Source organism: Danio rerio, chromosome 20 (assembly GCF_049306965.1).
Source record: "Danio rerio strain Tuebingen ecotype United States chromosome 20, GRCz12tu, whole genome shotgun sequence".
NCBI classification, from domain to species: Eukaryota; Metazoa; Chordata; class Actinopteri; order Cypriniformes; family Danionidae; genus Danio; species Danio rerio.
This window is the reverse complement of record NC_133195.1, coordinates 34,925,625-34,949,083: the sequence shown is the minus strand read 5'-3', so window position 1 is coordinate 34,949,083 and position 23,459 is coordinate 34,925,625. Positions and strand designations below refer to the sequence as shown.

The window sequence follows — 23,459 nt, the reverse complement described above, 5'->3', positions numbered from 1 at the left end:
TAATACTATAAGATATACGGTTGAAGTCATAATTAATAGCCCTCTTGTGATTTACTTATTATTATTTTATTTTTTTTGAATATTTCCAAATAATGTTTAATAGAGCAAGCAATTTTTCTCAATATTTCTTATAATAGTTTTTCTTCTGGAGAAAACAATTTGTTTTATTTTGGCTAGAATAAAAGCTGATTTTTAAAAAACATTTTATGGTCAAAATTATTAGCCCTTTTAAGCGTTTTTTTTTTTTTTTGATTGTCTACAGAACAAACCATCATTATACAATGACTTGCCTAATTAACCTAACATGCCTATTTAAGCCTACAAATGTCACTTTAAGCTAAGTACTAGTATCATGATAAACTATCCAGTAAAATATAATGTTCTGTCATCATGGCAAAGACAAAAGAATTCACTTATTAGAAATTAATTATTAAAACTATTGAACTGTTGAAAAAAATCTCCTTTCCATTAAACTGAAATTGGGGAAAAATATACTGGGGGGGCTAATCTGACTAACTATGTAAAATTTATTTCACACATTCGCTTAAAATATAAACAAGTTTATTAATTTCACACAAAGGTGTGTGAACAGAACACCAGGAAAAGAAAAACAAGTGTTCCTGCACCATCAGTTTTTCTGTGGTTTCTTTCTTATGAGATTTGGTCAGCTGGAACATTGTTTCCCCAACAAAATCACCCCGCTCTTCAACAGTTGATCTTTTTACAACATAGTGGTGGTTTACACCATGAGAAACCATCAAATAAAAAACAAATGTAAACTTATATACTTAAAAAGCTAATTATATGCAAGCTTCCACTTAAATGCTTTAATAACATTTTATATAGATAATAAAATAATGTCCAAGCATTCAGCACAACATGTTTATGCAAATACAAAGCAACATTACTTCTTCTGACTGTATTCAAATATTTTTAAAAAGGGATCATATAACATTGTATTACATTTAAAAACATTAAAAAGGTATTGCCGAGCAGTTCACAAATAGAAAATGATTAAATAATGTAGAAAAAACAAATCATTCTAGTTGTAACCAAGCAGAAAAGGTGGCCTGTGTTTTATTCAGACGGTCTTATTGCATAATGCTGGTTGACACGGTACTGATTAAATCGGCATTATATAAACTCACTTGAATGCAGGAAACATTAACATGCTACAGTATCGTTGAGTCTTGATTATTTCTTTCCTTTAATACATTTTAGAAGTTATCAACTGGTTTTCAGAGTGTCAAGCAAATGCTGTCCTCATAATAATGCATTTCTCTGAAATGATTCACACTGCTTTAGGTCGTCTTTGCAGTATTGTGGTATTGGTGAAGGTACTGAATCGCAACATGTGCATGTGCTCTCTAGAGAAGATATTTGAGCATTTAATGCAAAGTAAGCAGGAATGGAGCTGACCCTGAGGGTGAGTGCATATCCTGTTAAACATTACAGACCGTTTTCTGTTTTCTAGGACACAGTAAAACTGATATAAATTAAACCAGCCAGGGATTGAAAGATGTTTAATGGGAATCCACAATAAAGGGAAAATTTATGATTCTATAAAAGCTCTTTATTTTAATAATACTCATACCTCTTTATTTTTGAAGACAGGGGTTTTATTCTTTCTTTATTTCTATGTTTTTAAATGTTATGTACCTCCAAAAACGAATGTAAATAGTAAAGCGTTTTTGTAGTTTCTTGTGTTTGAAAGGAAAGAAAAAAATATTATAAAGAAAAATGTTTTGTTTCTTTTAAAATACATTATTATATTTCAGTATTATATTTTATACTACATTACTATATTTTATATATTACTATATATACCATTATATCCAAATAACAATATATTTATTCAGTGGAAAAAATATATAAATACATTTTTGCAATATATATGCAGGGGTCTTAATTTTCAGGCCTTAGAAAGTTTTAAATCTACTGAAATGTTGTGCTGTAGGTCTCAAATCTTTTTTTAATAGGTATTAATTGTTTTTGTTCATGTATAGCTACCCAATCTAAAATTTCATTTATAATGGTCTTAAAATATCTTAAAAGGTCTTAAATTTAACTCGAAGTAAAACGTGCAGAAACCCTGATATTAATGATGACATTTTGTTACATATTTTGTATATAATAAGATCTATAACATATATTTAATATTTAAATTCCAAGAACATGAAAAGGCATTCCTTTAAAAAGACAGCAGTAAAAGAAAAAATCATGTTTATCCATAAATAAAGATATAGACAAAGTATATATTTTTACAAATTTTAAATTGTACAATTTAATTGTGCATCAAGGTGACACAAAGTTGCAATTGACTGTGTTTTAACAGTAAAACTGTTTGTCATACAATTCTGAAGAGATAAAGTACACAAAACAACACCCATATTTGTTTTACAATACTCAAACTTTATTTGATCACATTTTCAACCTAATTGTGAATGCAGATCAGAAATGAAGGAAAACACAACAACGAAAGAAAGAATGAAATCTGAGTTCCAGAGAAACAAAACCAACAAAGCAGGGCATAAAACAATTAAGGCAGACTTTCTGGACACAGACGCAAACAGTAGCCATCTTCTCATGAATGAGCATATATGGTGTTTGTGCACAGGTTTATGTGAAGCAATAAAATAAAATGCACTACTGGACATCAGGCCAAAGGTAATGAGAGGGATTTATAAGAGTATTAACTCAACGGTCTCCTTTTGTAATTTGATAACTAAATGTTGGCGCAAGCAAGATAAAATACTCTGTTCCTCTCATCGAAAAACTTCAATAACCCAAACCTTCACTCTAAAACGTCCCTTTGAGTGCAAGTCTTCATAAACTGTAATCTTCATAATCACGACATCTTAAATTAAGGCACTTCTCTTCAAAAAGGTGCAGCAAGGAACGCGACACTAGCTCAGATGACAAACAAAATATGGCATTGTTATGGCTGTTTCTGTGGTGCGCATGAACAAATGCAATAGGATATAAGGAAACAAGGCCACAGACTAAAGTTAGGTTGAGTTCTCTGAGTGCCAGAGGATTTTGAACCATTTAACTTTTTAAAGAATCGTTCACCACAAAAATGACAATTCTATGATCATTTTCTAACCCGCGTATTGTTCTAACCCTGTGACTTTCTTCTGTAAACAAAAATATATCCTCAAAATCAGCATTCTCCATACAATAACAGATGAGTCCATTTACATTGTATTCTTTTAAAGAGATGAGTATGGGAGAGAAAATCATGGCAGAATTTATTTTTGGGTGAACTATCCCTTCAAATCCATCATGTAGCATGGTTTTTACAGCCCTTTGTATGCGCAGTTAACGTCCATTTGCAATTATGTGGGATCTTTGGATGTAGCCTGATTCTATACAGACAATACTGTGTATTTACTGTTTGTTAATAATTACAATGGAAACAACTAAAGTAAACAGCGTTTTAAATTTGGCATAGCTGAAGCTTTAAATGTATAGGAGTAAGCGTTATAGCAGCTTTTCTAGTGACTCGTGCTAAAATAGACACCTTTGGCATTTAAGCACCATGATACGACAATGCGCAAGCGATTAGAGTGGTTCAAGAAAACAAGGCCATAACAGTCATCTTCTGAGAAACATGCAATTAACACAATGCTGGGAATGGAACATGTCAAGGAAGCAGGCGAAATCTACAGCGTGCACCAAACAAATCAACTCGCTTCTGCCCTTACAAAATTTGCAATCCAAATAACGTGAATCACTTCCCAAGCCAACGACATCACGGCTCACAGGGGAAGTTATTAGCAGCAAGCTAATCAAGATTATTACATTTCAAATTTTATATAACACAGGAATGGATGTAAAAAGAAAATACACATGCTAATGTACTAGCCAGACGAATGCACTTATGAAAAGTACCAAATTAAATATGCTGAACAACACAGGAATTAGGCATAGTCTAGCTTCAATTCTGCATTTTAGACAAATCTACCTGAACTCAAAGATTAGATTTCAAGAAATCAAACCCAAGCATTAAATGAAGAGTGCGATAGCTCTATTCTACTCCAAAATCTGACTGTAGCAATACGAAAAAAAAAAAAGACCAAATAAGCAAAAGATATCCAGAATGCACTTTTCTAGGGCACTTTAAAAGATATTTAACATAAACAAAAACTTTAGGATCTGCGTACAGTGTCCTGAAGTACGTTCACCTCAACTTTTTATTCATCTGACATTTTACTTCCTCTCATATAATGATATTATTGAATTCAAAGAGTTCTGATTATGTACAAATAGTTATCTGCTTTAGAATAGGAGTGCTAGAATCTGTGCTAGCAGAAATTAAGCTTTTGGGAAACATGACAATGCATAAACAAATGATTTAATCTTTAATTATCTACTCTGTATAATATAGCGATCAGTCCAGCTGGCAGACACTAGATCTATTTCATTGATACAAGCACGCATGCGTGTCAATCAACACACTGACATTCAGGCAGACACACCAACACAGAGCCGGGCCTCGACGGCGGCTCACCATTCACACTTTTAAGGCTCACTTTTAAGGCAGCAAGCCACTACCTCCACCTAAAGGCACTTTGACTCAATGGTCAATCGTTCTGAATGGGATGCCTGATCCTCTGCCCTACCTGTAGTGCCTCGTTCTCATTCGCATATCTGGCAGAATTGACTAATTCTAATGAAGACTTGTTGTAGAACTGGATTGGCTGAGCTCCTGCAGTTCAAATCCCAAAAGTACAACTTAAAATGGCCGATATTATGGTAGGTTCCTGAAAACGACCCCCAATCATGTCATAGGATGCTAACTAAGGGTATACAAATGCATCTCTGATATTACCCAGCCTATGTGAGGAGGAAGGGGTGAAACACTTAAGTTTATTAGTTGGAAATAAGTAATAGTGATGGACTAAGCTGGAGAATGTAAATCATTTTGGCTGTCTTGATTGGTGTGACAGAGCCATACACAAATTAAACAAAATGCCACACGCTGACAGACACAAACCAAAAGATTTAAAGAGGATGTTATTTTTGCACTTGGATGGAATAAGAAGAATCATTATGGCACCTGCGTAAAAAAACAAAAAAAAAAACTGTTCTGGTGAAAATGTCTGACCATAATCTTAAAATTAACACTGAGAATGCTGTAAAAGATTATGATATTGAGATGCAAATCATTGTTGACATCAAAAATTAAATATTAAACCATTTCCGGACAGGACTTAATTAAGAAAGCTGCTGTTGCGCATGAAAGCAACTGAACACTTTGTATACCCCATAATGCCACTGCTTGATAAGACCTACGGCATTACTCTGTTTCTCTGTTTTAAACTCAAGTGCTTGTGAGAGCTCTAACAGAAACTAAAGAAAGCTCAAATCACAGGCATCGAGTGTCAAACATGAGGCTAAACGAGGGGGACTCGATCTCTTTTCTTTTGGGTCGGAGTGTGTTTGTTTTTTGTGTGTGTGTTGCTGTGTGGTGCCTCCAAGTGGCAGCATGTTACAGGGTGTGGTAGTTGCGGTCCTTGGACTTGCAGAACTTGTATAGGAAAAAGATGACGGCTTGAAGACCAAGTACTAACACTATTCCCCCGATGAAACTGGCGGCGTCAAATGTGGACGTCTTAGATGGAGCAGTAGTGGGCGACGCGGTTGTGGTGGAGTCTGTGGAAAGGCCAAATGTTCAGTCAAACCTCACAGGAAGAAAGAGGTGTATCATTCTATATTGACATTAGAAAAAGTCATACTTACTTGTGTCTGTCCCGTTTCGAGTCGGAGTGACTGGTATGGTTGGGATTACTGTGGTAGCTAAACAGAAAAAAAGTGCTGTTCAGATTCAATCCTGCACTTCAACAGTAAACACAAATGCCAACGCATAACATATTACAGCCTGGCGTTGGTGTATTCCTTATTTTTGTGTGTTTTAAAGTTATGAGACTGGTTTAAAAAAATACATTAGCTAACAAAAACTCAAAAGTTCTCATAGCACAAGTGTGTGTAAGGGGTCTGATTCAGTTTGAATCATATCATGTAGGTCAGTATCATGACTTACATGATATATGGCTCCCATGTATTATTATTCTCAGTTATAGGTTTACATTTTAATGGATTTTATGACTCTTTATTTATATTTTATGGTCAATCAATTTTGTTTTTAATGTGCTATGTTAATAAAATTGGCATTGGGTTTGGAATTAGGTAGGTATGCATTCTGTTGTGTATATGAATGCTGCTGAGGAAAGTGTAGAAAGCCGTACCATTGGTGGTAGCATTCGTGCTGCTAGTAGTAACGGGGTTCACTGTTGAGGCAACTGGTGGCTCTGCAGTTCAGAGAAAATCCAAAGATTAAACAGTCATCATCCAAACATACAACTTGTTAATTTGTTAATGTCCCAATTGTTTAATTTCTGACAATTTATTTATTCACTTGCTATTTTTTTTAAATGTCATGTCAGGATTAAGACTATTTTTATAGAAAGAAGGTAAAAAAAAAAAAAAATATATATATATATATATATATACACACACACACACACACACACACACACACACACACACACACACACACACACACACACACACACACACACACACACACACACACACACACATTTTACAAGACATCGAGACAACATGTTTCTTTTACTAAGGTGGCTTCATCTTTCTCAGTTGAATAAACCATGCTCTTATCTACTTCAAAAAATAAAGCGTGAGATTGTGACAGAATTTACCTGTGCAGTTCGCACTGACGCAGTTGGCTGTTTGGTTCTCATGACTGCTGTTCACACACTGAAAACCATCTGAAAAACAAATGATATATTCTAAGAAAAGAAAAATATTGGACTGAGCTGTACTTCTAGAGGACATTCTTCAAAAAATGGCTTTAATGATTTGTTTGCTGGCACAAATAATCCACATTGTAAATAAGGTCAAGGGGGAAAAAAATCTCTGAAACCCAAGTTACTTATTAACTTCTAAAAACAATTTAAAAATGGTTAAACAGTGTATTGCTTAATTCAACACTTGGAATATAACATAGCAATGCTATAGCACATGTTCCTTGATCAACCCTACATACATAAGGTCACAAACACTCCCATGACATAAAAAGGTTATTGGCCCAGCAACAAGAGGAGGAACTAGCTTTGTCGTACAGTACTGCGATAAGAAAAAGATAAGGAGAGACAGAGAGCAGGAAGTATCAAGAGAGATTTTCCTGAAACCCCTGTGTCACGATCAGCTGGTTTCCATTTAGAGTATCCTCCTCAGTCTCACATGAATAGCACTGTGTGCGTGAGTATGACAGAACGCTCAAATACCTTACTGATAGCGATAATTCAATTTTTGCACATTGTTTCGTAATCCACTTTACCGACACTGTTGTCTTTCTCATGTTTATCACTGACTTGAGCTCTGAAGGTCTTGAGTGTCAACCTGGACTCATCCAGAAACTGCAAAGGACACATTTACAGTCAAGTGATAAATCTAGGACACCCTATTGAATTTCATAGTTTTCTGTATCAGTATATAATAATAATAATAATAATAATAATAATAATAAACTGTATATGGTTTTAGATCTAAGTATAAGATCTTATTATTTGTAACATAAAAACTCAGATGAACAACATCGCAGCATGTCACAGTTTATTTAACAAAATTAAAGTCAAGAAAAAAAAGTAATGGGTGAAAAACTAGGTTCAGATGTCTGTAGACCTACTTTAGCAATAATTGCTTAAAGTGATCATTTCCGTATGAACTTATCAGTCTCTCAGATCATTCTGGAGGAGTTTTTGCTCAGCATTTCAGTTAGGGTGTGTGGACTTTGACTGGACTCTTGCAACACCTTGATCTGCTGGTGTGCTTGCGATCATCGTCTTGTTGCATGACCTAATTTTAGCTAAGCTTTGGCTTTGGGATGGCCAGTGTGTTAACACCTGAAGGCTCCAGACCAACAAACTGTTAAAACTTCTGTTGATGATCAGTTAAGGTGTTTTGATTAGCAGACTTTCTTTATTGAACCTATATGTGGTTGTTCATCTGATGTTTTATTTTCCAAGGTTTTTAAACTTGCCAATGATCAGATCATTTTTTTATCTCCTCATATTTAAATATTGAAATTTCATAGGGTGTCATAACTTTATAACACGACAGCACACTCAAAAATGATGTTTGCTGTTTGTTCAAACTAAGTTAAAGTTTAAAATGAGCTAAAACACAATTTATGAGGTTTTTTTAAGAAGAACTTAATTGTTTTATATGTTTAGTCCACTCAAATTTGTAAAAACTAATTAGTTAAAACCAATTGTGTGGAACCCAGTATTTTTTTGTGTATGCACTTTAAAACCTGTGAATACTGTCGGACAAAAATCACGTCCAAGAACTTAGTTAACATAATAACCTATTTACATTTAAAGATGGTGTTGCAAAAATGCTTGAGTCCTCCTTGATTTTTCCTGTTAAGTAGGCCTGTCACCATAATCGATATATTGACTTACACATGGACATGACCTTAATCATTTTTGGTGATGCAATATAAATCACCCGCCCATACAAAAAAACATTCTAGCAACATTTTTGCTGTTTACGCAGCCTCTGTATCTCAATTATAGTTGTCAGCATCAGTGTGGTGTAGAAAAACACTATAGTATTTACTATAAATGACTATAGTTTATTTTCATGTGGGTGCCTGATAACTGAAAATACATCTGGTAGCAGATATCACAGCCTGTTACTTTTTACCTTGCACTTTTTTTGTTAATATTTACTATTATTTATTTGTTTAGGATATACTTTTCACATTCTGATTACAATGTCTAATTATTAAATTGCTAAAATGACTATAAATAAATGAAATATTCTTAAGCATAAAATATTATGTGTTCTTTGGAAGAGTGTACTTGCATTATGATGCCATAATATTGTCATTCTGGCATTATATAAGTGGCATAAAATGGTCTGAAAATGACAATAATTTAATTTATTTCACTACATTTTAGTGCAATATATCGTACAACATGGCCTACTGTTGAGTACTTTTTTCTCTCATTCGTCAATTTATGTAGTAATTTTTTCACTACGCACATTATTTTGTTGGAACAGTTACAGTTTTACTGACTAATCTTATGTAAAACTAAAACCAGATTTGAATAAATCTCAGAAATATACCAGGTGTACTTTCATTTTAACATCTTAATATATTTTTTCATAAGTTCAAGAAATTATATCGAGTAGTCTAGGATCTGTATAAATTATAACAAATAAGCCAAATAACTATCTTTTGCATAGTTATTTATGCTTTGTATGACTGTATATTGAGTCTGACTTTAATTTAACCCTATTGTCTTTTAGTACAAGTGTCCTGAACTGAACCATGACAGACTTTTGAGTGTTTTATGTCAAAAAAGTGTTGCTCATTGAACTGAGCCCCAACAAAAGGCCTTAACAGGTGGATTAAACCTTGGTGTATAAAAGTACATTGTGTTCGTTATGACCTCGAAACAGCAACTGCTGAGAAAAAATGTCACATGCTTTTGTGAAAGGTACAACTCTCATGTTGAAATTCCATACTATGACAACACCAAGATGTTTTCAATTCCTTGCTTTCTGAATAAGTGCTGGACTAGCAAATTTGTCCACACATTCCACAACGCCTCCCACCCCTCAGCAGTTTGGACAGCAAAACAAATTCAGTCACCCGGCCTCAAGTAATGACTGAAGGGAAATGCATACATGTTCATTACTTTAAAAGGACTGCACAAGCACTCTCTGAAGCAATCAGATGAATGAATATGATGTCAACCAGCCCACTTCGACTTTTTTTTGCAGATTAGACTGTGAAACCAGGCATCGAGAATGTCTAAATACAGATGAAAAGCCACTGTTTCTACATTTAGAAATATATAAGCTATAGAAAAAGAAGAAATTTTACATTCGTATAGACAATTTCAATGTGGTGATTTCATCAGCCCATGAACATTTCTTGCTTATCAAATTATTTCATAACTGTAACAAGAGGCAATTCAATTATAACTTAATGTTAAAACGGCTATCATAGCATTATTTATTAATATAATGCTCTTTTTGGATTTTTCGAAGTTATAGAAATTAATAAATGTATAACAGGAAATACGTTGGGACTATTGTTTTTGTTTATATGTCTTAAGTTCCATAAATAAAGTTTATAAAAAAATATATATATATTAAAACTATCAAATCTAGCATAATATAACATCTGTATTATAATGTATAATAGATAATAAATTATTATTTTTAGTATTGCTATTTCACTGTCTATCAATCATGTCATCATAGCCCAAGAAGAAATACTGAGATAACACATCTATCAGGATTATTATATAATTATTAGAAATGCAAAATTATTTGTAAGCAATTGTTACATAAATCAACATTTAAATGTTACGTTAAAATATTAAGAAACAAAATAGAATATATACAAAAAAAAAAAAAAAACATGTATTCGGTCTAAATTGAAACCAAGGCATGGGGCCGTATGAGATTCTGACGGTATGACATCCTCTTTAGACAGTAAACAGTCCTGTACTGCTCTCTTTATTGATTTAGCTAAAGCTTTTGATTCTGTAGATCACAAGCTAATGTTGCAGAGACTAAGGCTTTAAGGTTTTAGTCAACCTGCTCTAAACTGGTTTGAAAATTACTTCTCAGAACGCACTCAATGCGTGTTGAAAATTAAAATTCGCCCTTTCTAAATGTCAACACTGAGGTTCCCCAAGGATCTGTTTTAGCTCCGTTGTTATTTTCTATTTATATTAACGATTTAGGTCATGGAATAGAATCAGCTAAAATACACCTGTATGCCGACGACACAATAATATATACAGCGGCACATTCCTTAAACAAAGCTGTACAGCATTTACAGATTGCTTTTCAAGAACTACAGTGTACGTTGCAGGACTTAAAATTGGTTTTGAATTTAAAAAAGACTAAATACATGATTTTTAGCCATGGCCGCACTAAGTTTACAGACCAGACAATTACAACTCTGAATGGTGTTCAAATGGAAAGAGTTAGCTTCTACAAATATCTAGGTATTTGGATTGATGAGAGATTAGCCTTTGATATACACATTGACAAGTAATTGAAAAAGCTTAGGCCAAAATTAGTTTTTTTTTTTTTTAATACAGATCAAAAAATCGTTTTCCTTATAAAGCCAGTAAAAAGTCAGTAGAGAGTACATTTCCGTCTATAATGGATTATGGTGATCATGTTAATATGCACGCAGCCGCTACTCTACTATGAAAACTAGATTCTGTTTATCATGCAGCAATACGCTTTGTCACAGGTGCAGACTCATGGATGCATCACTGTATTTTGTATGATTCATTAGACTGGTTATTTTTATATAAAAGGAGAAAATTACATCTGTACTTATTTATTTTAAAGGCTCTTTTAGGTAAATTACCATCCTATCTTTCTAATTTGTTAACATTTCACACAAATAACCAACACACAAGATCTGGTTCATGTATTTGTCTAACAGTCCCAAGGGTACTGTCAGAACTTGGCATACGTTTACGCTCTCAGGGCTTGGAATGACCTGCAAAATAGGCTCAATCTTGAAACACTTCCGACTCAGAGTACTTTTAAACATCTTTTATACAACATCTTAAAGGACACTTGTATTTGTTTTTTATGATCTGATGTTTTTACGAACGGTTATTTTGTAACTTTGTGGTATTGTTTTTGTGATTTTATGTGAAACATTATGTGCTGCCTGCCATCTTGACCAGGTCTCACTGGAAGAAGAGACGGTACTGTCTCAGTGTGATCTCCTGGCTAAATAAAGGAAATAATAATAATAATAATAATAATGATGATAACCTTGGATAAAAATATCATGGTTTCATGGTATCATGATTACTGCTCCAAAATAAGTTCTTTATAAAGGTCTGGATAAAAACACAATGACTTTTTCCCCCGTTGAAAACAACATATTTCATTTTAAGAAACATTCTGTATAGGGTAGACTCATCAAATGGTGATACTAAACGTTTACAAAGCGATGTAATACTATCGAAAATTACAATATGTATATCTCCATACTTAATATATTATGGCCATAAAGATACATTTTTTATATATTGTTAAAATATTGTTATCTGTGATGCAGCATGTCCAGAGACTGTTGTGTACACCATTGTTTTATATAAAATTTACTTTAATGTGTGATATGACGTGTGGTCATAAACAAATATTTGTTCAATTCAAATGATTAGAGTGTTGGACGCAGAAACAGTAATCTATATGTCACGACTTAGCAGACGGATTGAGATATCTTAAAAAAAAAAAAAACAATAATACAAAAAAAGACAAAAACCTACAATCTGCCATTAATAAAACTAATTGAAGTTTAATTCAAAACAGAAAAGCTACAAAACTAAATCACTGAAGTAACTAATGACTGTCATTGGTGAATGCATTTCTTCATTATCCAGACCAAGCTACATAAAATTCATTATTATAACTCATATCAATCTGTGACAGTGCTCTAAATCTCAAAGTGTGTGTATCTCTGTTTTATGAGTTATGTCAGATTAGCAAACAGGTATCAATATTTAACTCAACTGATGTAATGAAACATTAAACATTTCAATATTTGTTGAGCAAATATTTTAGCTTCCAGATCATCTCACTTTCCTATGCACCCACAATATGTCAATAATTCAAATGAGTGTTTACAGCTCATGCCCAGACATGTAGCTTTAGCCTGACCATTGTTTGCTACTGTTAGCAACAGTTATCTGTGGCTTTGTCGAAACGCCCTCAAAACTAATAAAACTGTCCTGTCTGACTGAAACTGAATGGACCCTTTTCACAAGACGTGTTTAACAATCATCAGCATCTCAAATCCTTAAATGTTTACATATCCCTTACATATTATATCATCTTTACATCAAATTACAAAAAACTAATTACCGCTTATGTAAGGTGTTTCTAAAGTTCTAAAGTTAAGCAGTGTCTTTGGGCGGGACCGTAAATTTGAGATTGTTCTCTCTTCTGTCTGCCGTTATCAGTCTCACACATTTTTAAAATCTTTTTTCTGAAAGTTTTGATTACACTATCGTTGAGTTTTTCTTTTATTATTTGAGCAAATACTGTAAAAAAATAAAAGTAAATAAATATATATATAAACACACACACACACACACACACACACACACATATATATATATATATATATATATATATATATATATATATATATATATATATATATATATATATATATATATATATATATTTGTTGTACTTTACCATTTATTATGCTTTAAGTTTACCCAACTATGACGACTTTTGCTGCTGAGAAACCTGTAAATATGAAAACGGTCCATACCTTTATCTACACCAAAATTTAAACCAAAGAAAAATAATGTAAAAAATACTCAAGACTATTCCTCATTATCTAAACTAAAAGACATGAAACATCTGCACCTGTTTACTCTACCCATCAGTCCTGCACCACCAGAAGGAAAGACCTGGACTTTTCCAGAGTGTTGTTTCACTGAATCAGTGTAAAGCGATCGCGTCGTCTCTAGGGAGCTGATAGCACAATGCTAACGCAACTGGCTTTGTTATAGGGGGAGGTGCGGTTACAGACACTACTACACCTGCTCAGGCCCGTCAGAGTCAGACCACTGACACTGAGACATAACACAGACTCAGAGAATGACAGCTGACTTTAACTAAGGAACGAGAACAAAGCCTGTGTAAGTGCTTCCTTGAGGGAAGCCATTATAGCTGCATTATAGACAGTGTAATAATATTAATTATCGGTTTAACTATTGGACAAAACAACTAATGTCATACTAATATATACAGTGATTAGCATAATTGAGTACACCCCATTTTGAAAATCTATATTTTTGCCCATTTCTCAGTGAATATAGGCAATGTATTTTGGTAAAATTAAGCTAAACAGATTTATTAACAGTTATATTTATTAAAATAATATTTTAGTCATAAAATATAATAATACAATTAGATTCAAGCAATTCAATTGTTTACAATGAAATATTCCATCAACAACAACAACAACAACAACAAAAAAGACAACCTAATAAATTAACTAATTTGTTTTTACATTTTTGCTTCTCTTAATTATTTTCTCTTTTTAAAAGTTTCTCTAGATGTACTAGTTTTCTAGCTGTTTTCTAAGCTCCAGATTTGGCCTCAGTACTGACTAATCTAATGTACAGTTGAAGTCAGAATTATTAGCCCCCTTCGATTTTTTTTTTTCTTCTTTTTTAAATATTTTCCAAAAGATATTTATCAGAGCAAGGACATTTTCACAGCATGTCTGATAATATTTTTTCTTCTGGAGAAAGTCTTATTTGTTTTATTTTGGCTAGAATAAAAGCAGTTTAGAATTTTTTATGTACCATTTTAATGAAAAAACTATTAGCCCCTTTAAGCTATATTTGTTCTCGATAATCTACAGAACAAACCACTGTTATACAATAACTTGCCTAATTCCCCTAACCTGCCTAACTTAATTAACCTAGTTAAGCCTTTAAATGTCACTTTAAGCTGTATAGAAGTGTCTTAAAAATATCTAGTAAAATATTATATACAGTCATCATGGTAAAGATAAAATAAATTAGTTATTAGAAATGAGTTATTAAAATTATTATGTTTAGAAATGTGTTTAAAAAATCTGCTCTCCAATAAACAGAAATTGGGGAAAAAATAAACAAGCGGTCTAATAATTGAGGGGGGGCTAATAATTCTGACTGTATGCACAAATATAATATTGTATAGCTTCCTATTAAAATATTAATTTAAAAGATAGATTTGTGAGGGGTGTACTTGTATATGCTGAGCACAGTATATATACAGGTAAAGCCAGAATTATTAGCCTCCCTGCATTATTAACCCCCTATACATTTACTCCCCAATTTCTGTTTAATGGAAATAATTTTTTCTAGCACATTTCTAAACATGTTAGTTAACTCCTCATTTCTAATAAATCATTTCTTTTATCTTTGCTATGACAACAGTACATACTATTTTACAAAATATTTTTCAAGATACTACTACAGTGCAATTTAAAGGCTTAATTGTGTTAATTAGGCAAGTTAGGGTAATTAGGCAAGTCATTGTATAACAGTGGTTTGTTCTGTAGACAATAAAAAAAAACTGATTAAGCAGGCTAATAATACTGACCTTAAAACAAAATAAGTTAAAATAACTTTCTCCAGATGAAAAAACATTAGAAAAATACTGTGGAAAATCCCTTGCTCTGTTAAACATCATCTGGGAAACATTTGATATATATATATATATTCACACAGTAACAATGTTTTAAATATCCTGGCTTTAAATGTTAAAAAAAAATTAACCCTTGTCCTTTTCTGGGTGAAAAAGATCTAAATTACATCGTTTAAAAATAATACAAAAATATTAAATAACACAAAAACAAACATGAACAATTAACTTAAACTAGATTTACTCATTTCTAATAACTGATTTATTTTATCTTTGCCATGATGTTTTACTAGATATTTCTTGATATTTTTCCCCTATACAGCTTAAAGTGACATTTATAGGCTTAACAAGGTAGGTTAGGGTAATTAGGTAAGTGATTGTGTAACGATGGTTTGTACTGTAGACTATCGGGAAAAAAATAGGCTTAAAGGGACTAATAATCTTGACATTAAAATGGTTTAAAAAAAAATAAAAAACTTATTTTATTTTAGCCAAAACTAAACAAATAAGACTTTCTCCAGAAGACAATATATTATCAGACATACTGTAAACAATTCCTGAATCTGTTAAACATCATTTGGGAAATAATAAAAAAAAAAAAAAAAACTCAAAAAGTGGCCAATAATTCTTACTTCAACTGTATACAAGCATTGAAAAGCTAGAATCAGCAAAAACGTTTGAATATACAACTCTGTACCAATCTTTATAGTTTTATTCATTTCATACAGAAAACAATTGAGAAAATTTAACTCCAAAACATGGAATTGACTTTTACTGAGCCTTCTAAAATTGATGCAAAAAGGTGACATGCTTCCTCAGTATTTTTCTCATTTTCTAGGCCAAATGTCTTTTTATTCTGAGATACATTTACTTGAGAAGACAAATAACACAAGGTAAGCTTTCATTTCAGTAAATGAACTGGTAAACTGAGTTCATAATTAAAACTACAAATGTGTGTCAGTGTGCTCAGAAAATCTTAATTCAAATTAACTACATATCTCTATAAACAAGACTTATTTTGCATTGCATGTGTCTTGATGGTTTAGATATATTGAATTGTAAAACAAATAAAGAAGATTTCATTTATTTTTTTTTACTTTTTTTATTCAATGCTATTGCTTTTTTGTTTGTATTTAGTTTTGAAATGACATTAAATATACTGCATTAGTATTCATTCATTCTTATAATTTGAATATTCCTCTCCTTTCATCCATGATACAGCCACTTCTTTCTGCTTACTTTACTGTGTTTTTTTTTTCCTGAAGAGCCTTGAGTGCCATAGCAACAGTGTGTGCGTTTCATTAGTATGTTTACTCTCTCTGATTCATTTCACGTCATCCATTAGCAAAGAGGCATGGAGAAGGACTCCAGGGATAAAAGGGCAGTTACTTGAGGCTCATACTGACCAAAACCACCATTAAGCACAGAATGAAACACAAACACACAATCCCATCTAATATTAGTACACCACATTATACACTATCCACAGTTACAGTATCCGCGTTTACATGTAACTTAAGAGCTGACCAGAGAGAAAAATCTACTAACTGATCATGTTAATTTAGCCAATTAATTTTACAAATAGACAGACCTAGAGCTGACCAGAGAGACAAATCTACAAATATAATCTGAGAAACAGGATTTCCACTAAAATGATGCAAACTCAAAAATCACATGCTACCCAGAGGCCAAATCCATTTACCTACACATACCATTAATGAAACGGGTACTATGTGTAGACAAACCATTCACTGTGACTAAGTCAGGTGAAGAATGGGTTCTTCATACCAAATTGATTAAAGTTTGCGTTGAGTCATCTTACTTTGAGAACATTTTTAACACAAAACCTCCATATTATTTTAGTCAAAGCATCGCCAAAAAGTAAAAAATAATAAAAAAAAACTAAAAATTGCAATACTGCAAATGTGGTTTGTCTTTTTGTAACCAAAAAATAACTATCATACATTTTCAGCATAATTTATAGAAGATAGCCACTAAAATGTCATTTTGTACAACAGACAAAAACAAGCAGACTGAGGAACAACTTTTTCCGCAAAACTGACTCGGATTCTTTTGGCCTCCCTTATAGCCCCTACTATAGACCTACTTGAATGCAATTCATTTGCACATCACTTCACCTAAAATGTATTCATTCTTTTTGTTTACTTTGTAGATGACTGACAAAGAAAAAATACATTAAAATAAAGATACAAATTATCCCAACTGAAATTTGTTACAAAAGAGCATTTTCACAACAAAATTATGCTATATAAAGTGGTCAAACATTATGTTTCCTGCTGTGGCGACGCGGTGGTGCAGTGGGTAGCACGTTCGTAGCTTGTTCGAGCCTCGGCTGGGTCAGTTGCTGTTTCTGTTTCCTCCAAAAGTCCAAAGACATGGGTTATATGTGAAATGAGTAGGCTAAATTGTCCGTAGTGTATGTGGTCAATGAGTGTGTGTGGATGTTCCCAAGTGATGGGTTACGGCTGGAAGGTCATCCGCTGCGTAAAACATGTGCTGGATGAGTTGGCGGTTCATTCCGATGTGGCGACCCCAGATTAATAAATCGACTAAGCCGAAAATAAAATATATGATTGTTTCCTGCTGCTATTTTGGGTTTTTCATTACTTCTCAGGTAAAAATCCAAAGTAATTTAAAATTTCACTTTGTAAGTTGTTTTTTTAAGAGATTGTCGCAGTTGCTAATAAATCATATTAACAGGAACAGAAATAATCTGATTCAGATGTGCACTGGAACTAAAGCATTTGAAAATATCAATGGGCAATGTGCACTAGGCTACCATAAAAGCCGTAAATTCTACAGTTTCGCAACCTTAAAGGGCTCCACAGACTATTTAAATAAAATGGTTTATTGGTGCACAAACTTCTGAGCTTTTTGGTGACTTTTCCACATGCAACATTATCTTTTGTAGATAAACCATTAATGACGAGACTACAGTTTACAAACTACAGTGGCACGACCAGTATTTTGGAGCCATAGTACCACGATACTACCATAGAACCAGTAAACCGTGCAACCCTACTATCTTCGCATTTCTGATTATTAAAAGCAACCTGTAGATATATTGATCAATTGTAAATCTCTGTTCATAGTTAATACAACCTTTATATAATGTTCATAGTACATCCATCTGTAAATATTACCACCCATAGCTTTTCTATAATTGTACTTCATAACTTATATCCTGCACTTGCTGTTATTGCACTGTTAGTCCTAAACTGCATCGTTGCCTTGTACATGTGTAATGACATGTTTGTTTTGTTTTTTTATAATATTTTTTTCTTCTTCTGGGTTTTTTCACCTTTTAATAAACAGGACAGAAGAGAGTATTAACAGGAAAGTGGGAAGCAGAGAGAGGGAAAGGATTCCTCGAGGCAGGAATCGAACTCGGGCTGCCATGAGCACTTGAGTGCATGTGTCGACGCACTAACCACTACGCCATTGGCACCCATTATCCTTTAAAACACTATAAATATAAAATGATTAAGGGTGTCACGATCCTCCAAATCCTCGATTCGATTACATTTTCGATTCTAAAGGCACGATTCGATTCGATTTTCGATTATGAATAATTAATTAATTAATTAATGACCAATTAATTATTTGTAGCCTACCGTTTAAACTACCTGACCTGGATGGTCTTTGTTTTACCCATAAACAAATCATACAGTAAATTAATAAAGGAAAGATACACACATAATTACCACCTGTCAATCACTTTTTCTGTGGGACTCGTGAATAGGCAGTGATCTGTGTCGTTATAATGGCGTCGGTAAAAAAGACGCACAACCAACAGGAACCAGCCAACAGTATCTGAGGTGTTCGCTAAAATGACTAAGTACAAGTGAGTGAAAGATTGAAGCAGTCCTCTGACTGCCTGGACCTGCTGTCTCGAGCGCATGGCTGTGTATGCGTCTGTGTCTGTGTGGTCACGTGATTGGCATTTTCCGCGAGCGGATTTGCAACGGGGGTGGGCGGAGGATCGCGATGCCGTTGTTGTCTATCGGACGAACCGTACGTAATACGTACATAGCAGAGCTTGCAAAACTGTGTTTTTTTTTGTCGACTACACGAACGTTGTCAACATAACTAACTGGAAATCCAAAATGCTTACACCGGTGACTTCATTGAAAGAGGAGAGGGTTTAAGCTCTGTCTGCGGTCTCCTGCTTCTGCAGTTTAACAAGCACTTCAACAAGCTGTTTTTTTTCCCGTTTGGCAAGCCAAGCTGACGTGACATGGGGCGTGGTAGCATCGACGATTCTATTTTTTGATTCGATAATCGAAATTGAGCATAAATTTCGATCGATTTCGATTAAAAATCGAAATCGTGACACCCCTAAAAATGATAGTTAACTTTTTTGCATTTTATTATAGGTCAGCTTTATTTTGTAAATAAGTATATGCGTTACACTAAATTATGATAGAACATTATTCCACCATATACTTTGATTATTATCATTTTTACTTGCATTATTGCTTTTTTACTTACATGAAAGCTATAATAAAATTAACAAAAAAACTATTTGTTTTACATTTTCAATTTATAGTTGTGTTGAGTATTTTTTTTATTTTGTTTTGTAAATATGGTGACTCATCTTCCAAATTTAACAAATTGTTGTCATTTCGAACTGCACAAAATAACAAAATATTAAATTGATTGTTTTTACAACATAATAGCAATATTTTAATTTCAGAGCAGTTAATTATTCAACAATTGGTGGAATAGTTCTGATTTTCATAATTATCATTTATCATATATACCAAACCTTAGTTAAACGGCCTCTTGTCTCCAATTATGCTGTTCTAAACCAGTTGATTGTTGTCATATGAGCTTTGAATTTGACATGGAGGAGGGACTGACCTGTGCAGTTCATCCATTGGCAGAGAGTCACATTTTCACATGCATCACAGCCATGGAACGTGCTACAAACTTCATCTGAAAAAAATGAATGTCACATGAATAAAAAAATATTCCAACAAGCATGTAATATTCAAAAGCATTGGCGATATCATTTCGAATGTAGTTTTCCTGCATCATTGACCTATATTTGCTTCCAGAGCGTTTGTGTCATTCTTATCTCTTGACCTTTAAACCTGAAACAAGGAACACTCAGTAACCACAAAACTGTAAACATTCTCCAAGACTCTAGGTTAAAGATAACAGAGCTGTGCCCACAATATGCCAATCTGGAATCTTCTCTGCTTGTGAATTGTTATGATTAATTTTGAATATTGTAGATGTGAAACAGCTGAACTGAAAAACAAAAAAGCTTGGAAAATTACCAATGAGTCTTGTGACCAAGTGAACATGATCTGATGTCTCTGGCAAAACACACAATCCAAGGTTGTTTAAAAACCTAGCGATGTCCTTAAAGGCACAGCTCACCCAAAACATGAAAATGTATTTACTTAGAGTAGTTCCAAACATTTAGGATATTTTTTTCTTTAAAAACACAAAAAGAGGACCAATTGAAGAATGTTGGAAACCAGTAGACACACCGAAAGAAATACAATGCATGTCCATGGCTATCAGTTTCCAACATTCTTCAAACATGTCTTTAAAGAAACAACAACAAAAAAAGAAACTCAAACAGGTTTCTCAAATAAGTGTAGGGGAAATAACTAATAGCTAAAGATTTTTATTTTTAGGTGAATTTTCCATTTACAGTTGTAACGTAACTGAAGTATTGTGATGTAGGGCTAGGCAATTAATCAAAAAGTAATCAAAATCGACATTCAGAATCAATAGATAATCCTAGATAGTAGATAGTGTGCGTTTACTTCAATTATTTTAAAATCAAGTAACGCAACCCACATTCAAAAATCTCACTTGCAATATGTGAGCATATTTACTGTACAAAACTTGTCAGTGAACTATGAGGGCAAAAACATAAATAAATAAAATAATCATTCATTTATCGTAATCCAGTTAATATGTTCAATTAATCAAGATTTTGATTATAGGTCAAATCACTCAGCCCTACTGTGATGCACATTCATGTAACAGATCACTAAACAAATCCAATGATGTGAGATGTGGGAAATTTGTTAAAAAGATGAAGGCAAGCTTGATTAAACTTTACAAGATCGCGTTTTTGAGCAAACACAACCACAGATTAAGGTTGTTGCTAGATCAGATACAGTTGTGGCCGGAAGTTAACAAGAATTATTTATTAAATTTTCCATTTATTGTATTTTATTAATGTCTACCCCCACCCTAACCCTAAACCCAACCATCACAGTAATGTAAAAACAGTAGTTGTACCGAGTCCTATTTATTAATTTACCCAGTAAATTGTATTTTATTTATTTATTAAATTACCCAGTAAATTGTATTTTATTATTAACGCATACCCCCACCCCAACCCTAAACCCAACCATCACAGTACTGTAAAAATATTAATTATTATTATACAGTGTTACAAAAATGAAGCTATATTGATGTGCATATCCGCAGCTGTATTCTGTCCAGACTTTACCAATAACTGGAGGAAAAAAATAAAAGTTTTCATGGTAACAAGCAGGCCAAAAATGACCATTAATGCCCAGTGCCTTTGTGTGGCAAAGATGGCAATCTTATTTACTTTACAGCCCAACATGTGACACTCTGGATAAATATAGATCTTCAGAACGCAGTAAATGTAAATGGGAGCAAAGCCACAAGACAGCAAACTAGAACGCCTGATGTGTTTGATTACATAACAACAAGACGAAAGCGTTCGTTTTGCGTGACAGATAAGTGATTGTATAATCAGTTATTGGGGAAAACTACCCCATTTTGATGTGGGTATTGTGTAAAATAGGCAACAAAAACTGTAAACATGTCACAAAAGGCAGTAACTTGCGGAACGAGGCCAAAGTGCACCAACCGCATATAACAATGTTTCATTAAAGCTGTGGTTGAGAATCAAGAACGATGCTTTAAAAATCGCCAACTGATGTTTTAACTCCATTGGCGGTCTGAGAACGTATATATTTCCTTACTTAATTTAAAACAGCAGTATTACGACGTTTTCTAACAGCTGACTCTTAAGAGTCGATTCTTTTCGCGATTCAAATACGTGCATAACATAAGTCAATTTCTGAACAAACAACTCTTTTGAATAGACTCTGATCTATGCAGTGAGATTATAGTGTGATTGACTTCTTATTTTATTTCTGAAATGTTTAATCCGCTGTGTTGAAATCTCAAATGACCTCGTCATTTGGCAACAGTGTTCAGCACAGTTGATGCAATAAAACCCGAACCATTACATAATATCTACCGCTCAAAAGTAGCAAAAGAATCGTTAATGCAACCAGAATCGCAACCGCTCCTAATTAAAATCACAGTTAAGGTGTAACCGATGGCGTGATGGGCAGTGTTTTGGTTTTGCGTTGTGACAACAGGACACGCGGGATCACTGTTACATTATAGGTAAATTTACTCACCCGCCGAAAACTGCTGGCTTGTCATAGATCCCAATAGGGCTAGTAATAATGTCACGGCGAAAAGTCTCCAAAACATGGTGTCTAATTTGTCTATTTTGAGTTGTCGTTCGGACGTTCAGGTCGACCTGTCTGCAGTTTCACTCCGCTGCTGCTGTGGATGTGGCTATGCTTCCTGCTTTCATGATCACGTGACTGGTACTTTTCAACATGGAATGGAAAACGTGGCTTGAAAGCGGCGTGTGACCAAACTCTTTTTCCTGTAGGTGGCGTGTGGGGGCTCAGAAAAAATATTCTTTTATTAAGTTGCACTCAAATCTCAGGGCGTTTTGTGTTTGAATGTAATCGTCAGTAGTGTTTAATTCTCGAATGCCAGAACAACACATCAGCTTCACACTAAACTGATCAAAATGTGTTTGTCATCTCACCTACTGAAAAATCTCAACTCAAAACTCTTATTTAAAAAGAATCAATGATGAAAAAGCAAACCAAATTTAAAACTTTACTACTTTACATTTTATTATGATTTACAGAAGCTACCAGCTAAAATGCTATTAAAAGTAAAAACAGTTTATGTCATAAGCATTGGCATTATCTTTCAACCATAGGTTTTACCAGCAAACAATCATTTAAAATAAAATGTTATTATTTATTATGTCATGCTTTTTAGTAAATATGGGTCAGAAGTATGTCATTTTAGTATTACCCCAACTATGTTACACCAAATTATGATGAACCATGAATAAACCATGTGAACATTTTGCTTTC

General features: G+C 33.4%; 1 protein-coding gene across 1 annotated transcript; it reads right to left on the bottom strand.

Moving 5' to 3' along the window:
- Positions 1-4,393: 4,393 nt before the first annotated feature.
- Positions 4,394-22,868, bottom strand: cd164 (CD164 molecule, sialomucin). Its single transcript, NM_001044791.2, is given in 6 exon segments — positions 4,394-5,658; positions 5,746-5,802; positions 6,252-6,314; positions 6,726-6,794; positions 20,125-20,199; positions 22,695-22,868. Coding segments are annotated over 6 exon segments (504 nt in total). The 5' UTR covers positions 22,771-22,868; the 3' UTR covers positions 4,394-5,494.
- Between the last annotated feature and the right edge of the window lie 591 nt (positions 22,869-23,459).